Source organism: Bison bison, unplaced genomic scaffold (genome assembly GCF_000754665.1).
Source record: "Bison bison bison isolate TAMUID 2011002044 unplaced genomic scaffold, Bison_UMD1.0 scf7180017864260, whole genome shotgun sequence".
NCBI lineage: Eukaryota > Metazoa > Chordata > Mammalia > Artiodactyla > Bovidae > Bison > Bison bison.
Window position 1 is genome coordinate 562,289 of NW_011494832.1, and position 2,776 is coordinate 565,064.

General features: G+C 35.6%; 1 protein-coding gene across 1 annotated transcript in view; it reads right to left on the reverse strand.

Moving 5' to 3' along the window:
* Window positions 1-2,776, reverse strand: part of FAM185A (family with sequence similarity 185, member A) — a 78,170-nt gene continuing 75,394 nt past the window's right edge. The window contains exon 8 of the mRNA XM_010848086.1: window positions 1-1,877. Coding sequence (XP_010846388.1) covers window positions 1,765-1,877 — 113 coding nt within the window. The 3' untranslated portion in view covers window positions 1-1,764. The remainder of the gene's footprint in view (window positions 1,878-2,776) is intronic.

The window sequence follows — 2,776 nt, forward strand, 5'->3', positions numbered from 1 at the left end:
TTGTGTATGCCGAGCCTCCTTCCTCATGACCTTTGTCACGAGTGGAATGTCTCTCGCCGGCTCCCGACAGTTGGATTTGATTTGACAATATTTTGTTGAGTATTTTCACATCAATATTCATCAGTTATAATGGCCTATAATTTGTATATGTGTATAATTATCTTTGTTAGTTTTGATCTTATGGTGATTTCTGGCCATGTAGAATGAGTTCTGCAGTGTTCTTTCCTCTGCAATTTTTTGGAATAGTTTAAGAAGTGTAAATGCTAACTAGTCTCTAAATGTTTGGTAGGATTCATCTGTGAAGCCATCTGGTCATCAACTTTTTGTTTGCTGGGAATTTTTTGTCACTAATTCAATTTCATTACTTATAATTGATCTGTTCATATTTTCTGAGTCAGTCTTGGGAGTCTACTATTGATTCCTTTTAGCATACATTTTTAGGATTTGCCTATTTCTTCAATGTTGTCCACTTTGTTGACATATAGTTGTTTGCAGTAGTCTCTTATGGTCCTTTGTATTCCAGTAAAATCAGTTGTAAATTCTCCTTTTTCATTTCTGACTTTATTGATTTGGATCTTTTTTTTCTTGATGAATCTGGCTAATGGTTTATCAATTCAGATTATCTTTTCAAAGAACAAGCTCTTAGCTTCACTGATCTTTTCTATTGTATTTTTTAAGAGTCTATTTCATTCATTTCTGCTCTGATTTTTATGATTTCTTCCCTTTGACTAATTTTGGGTTTTGTTTGTTTTTTTCCAAGACAGGAAAGTTTTCAGCTATTATGTCTTCAATTATGTTCTTAGCCTCTTTCTCTCTATTCTGTGGGGATCCTAAAATGCAAATAAAAATGAGCTTGACGTCTCAGAAGTCTCTTAAAATGTCCTCATTTCTATTCATTGTTTTCTCTTCAGCATAACTGATTTCCACTACTGTTTTCCAGCTTCAGATCCATTCCTCTGTATTATTTAGTCTACTACTGATTGATTTTAGTGTATTTTTCATTTCAGTTATTATATTTTTCATCTATGCTTGGTTGTTCTTTTTTTCTTTGTTAAAAACTTCTAACTTAGTCTGTGCAGCCATTCTTTTCCTAAGTTCTTTGGCCATTTTTATGATGACATCTTAAACTCTTTCTTGGTTAGATTTCATATCTCCTACTTCACTTAGTTCTTCTTCTGGGGTTTTTATCTCAATCCTTTGTTTGGAACATGGTCCTCTGTTGCCTCATTTTGCCTAACTAGCTGTTTTTGTTTTTTATGTATCTGACATGTTGGTTATGTTTTCCAATCATGAAGAAGTGATCTTCTGTGTTCCAGCAGTGCACTCTCATCAAAAGCTATACGCCTTAGGAGTTCCCCCTATAAGGGCATGGGTCTGTTTTAGCAGACTGACTGTGTAGGTGGTCTGGTAAGCTTGGTTGGCCCCTGATCTGTTTGGTTGCCAGGTGCTTCCTTGTGCAGAAGCTGCTGGCCATTGGTTGATGGAACCAGGTAATGAGGTGGTTGACTGTAGAGGCCTTGGGGCTAGTGCTAGGTAGTGTCAGCATCCAGGAGATCCCAGGACAAACAGGTATTTTTTAAAGTCAGTAAGTTTGTGGTAATTTGTTACGAAAGAAAACTAACAGCAAAGTACAAATTTTGAAAAGATTTCTCCAAGACATTCCAGTTTGTTGTTTTCAACATTTGTATGAACACAGGTATTTGCTTTTTTGTAGTCATAGATCTACTAGTCGTTGTTAAAAATTAGGAATATAATTCAAGTCATTCAGTCTTGCAGCTTCAGGGACTGAAACCAGCTTTGGCTTCTAAAACGTACAGTTCCTTTTGGGGCATCAGCCTTAATCCATTTTTCATGTTTGCTTGTTTGATTCAGGAATCCTGAAACACAAAATTGCATAAAGTTATATCCTGATTGACAAGAGCAATACTGACTACATATATCCTAACAATATATCTCTAAAACTAAAAAACATTTCAAAAAGCAAAAATCTTGGTAAAGATAGCCTGAACTGGAAGAGTTGCAAAGAGGTTAGTTACCTGGGCTTGTTCTCTCCTTTTTTTCCTCAAAACAACATGGAAAGAGAAACTACTCTGTTTTTTATTTATTCATTTTTGTATGCAGGTTTTAAAAAGAGCTTTATTTAAGTATAACTGACTAAATAATGCATATATTTAAAGTATGTAATAAGCTTTTACATATGAAAAGTCTGAAGAACCATCCTCAAGAGGTTTGACAGAAAACAACAAAATTCTGTAAAGCAATTATCCTTCGATTAAAAAAAAAAATGAACATATCCACCGCTCCCAAAAGTTTCCTTGTGTCCCTTTGTAATATTTCTCTCCTGCCCTGCTATGCCTGTCCTATCTGCACCTCTTCTAAGCTCTCAACAATTACTAATCTATTTTGTGTCACTACGAATTAGTTGCATTTTCTAAGATTGTAAAAAATAGAATCATGCAATATGTACCCTATGTAGTCTTTTAAAAAATATCTAGGTTCTTTCAGCATAATTATTTTGAGGTTTGTTCACATTGTAGCATGTTTCAGGTGGTTTCCTTACACACATGCTGATCCATACTTTGCTAAATAGTCATGGGCACCCTGTTTAACCCGGCTCACTCTGGAACTTTCTCTTGTTAACTTTAGCAGCCCTTATCTCTTCCATGTGGTGAATCTGTTGGGCTCTGCCTGTGTTACCCCTCTCCCTGCCCTACAGCCTGGAAACTCTCAAGCTAATGGGCTATGGCAATCATTGTGCTCACCTGTTTTTTTTTTT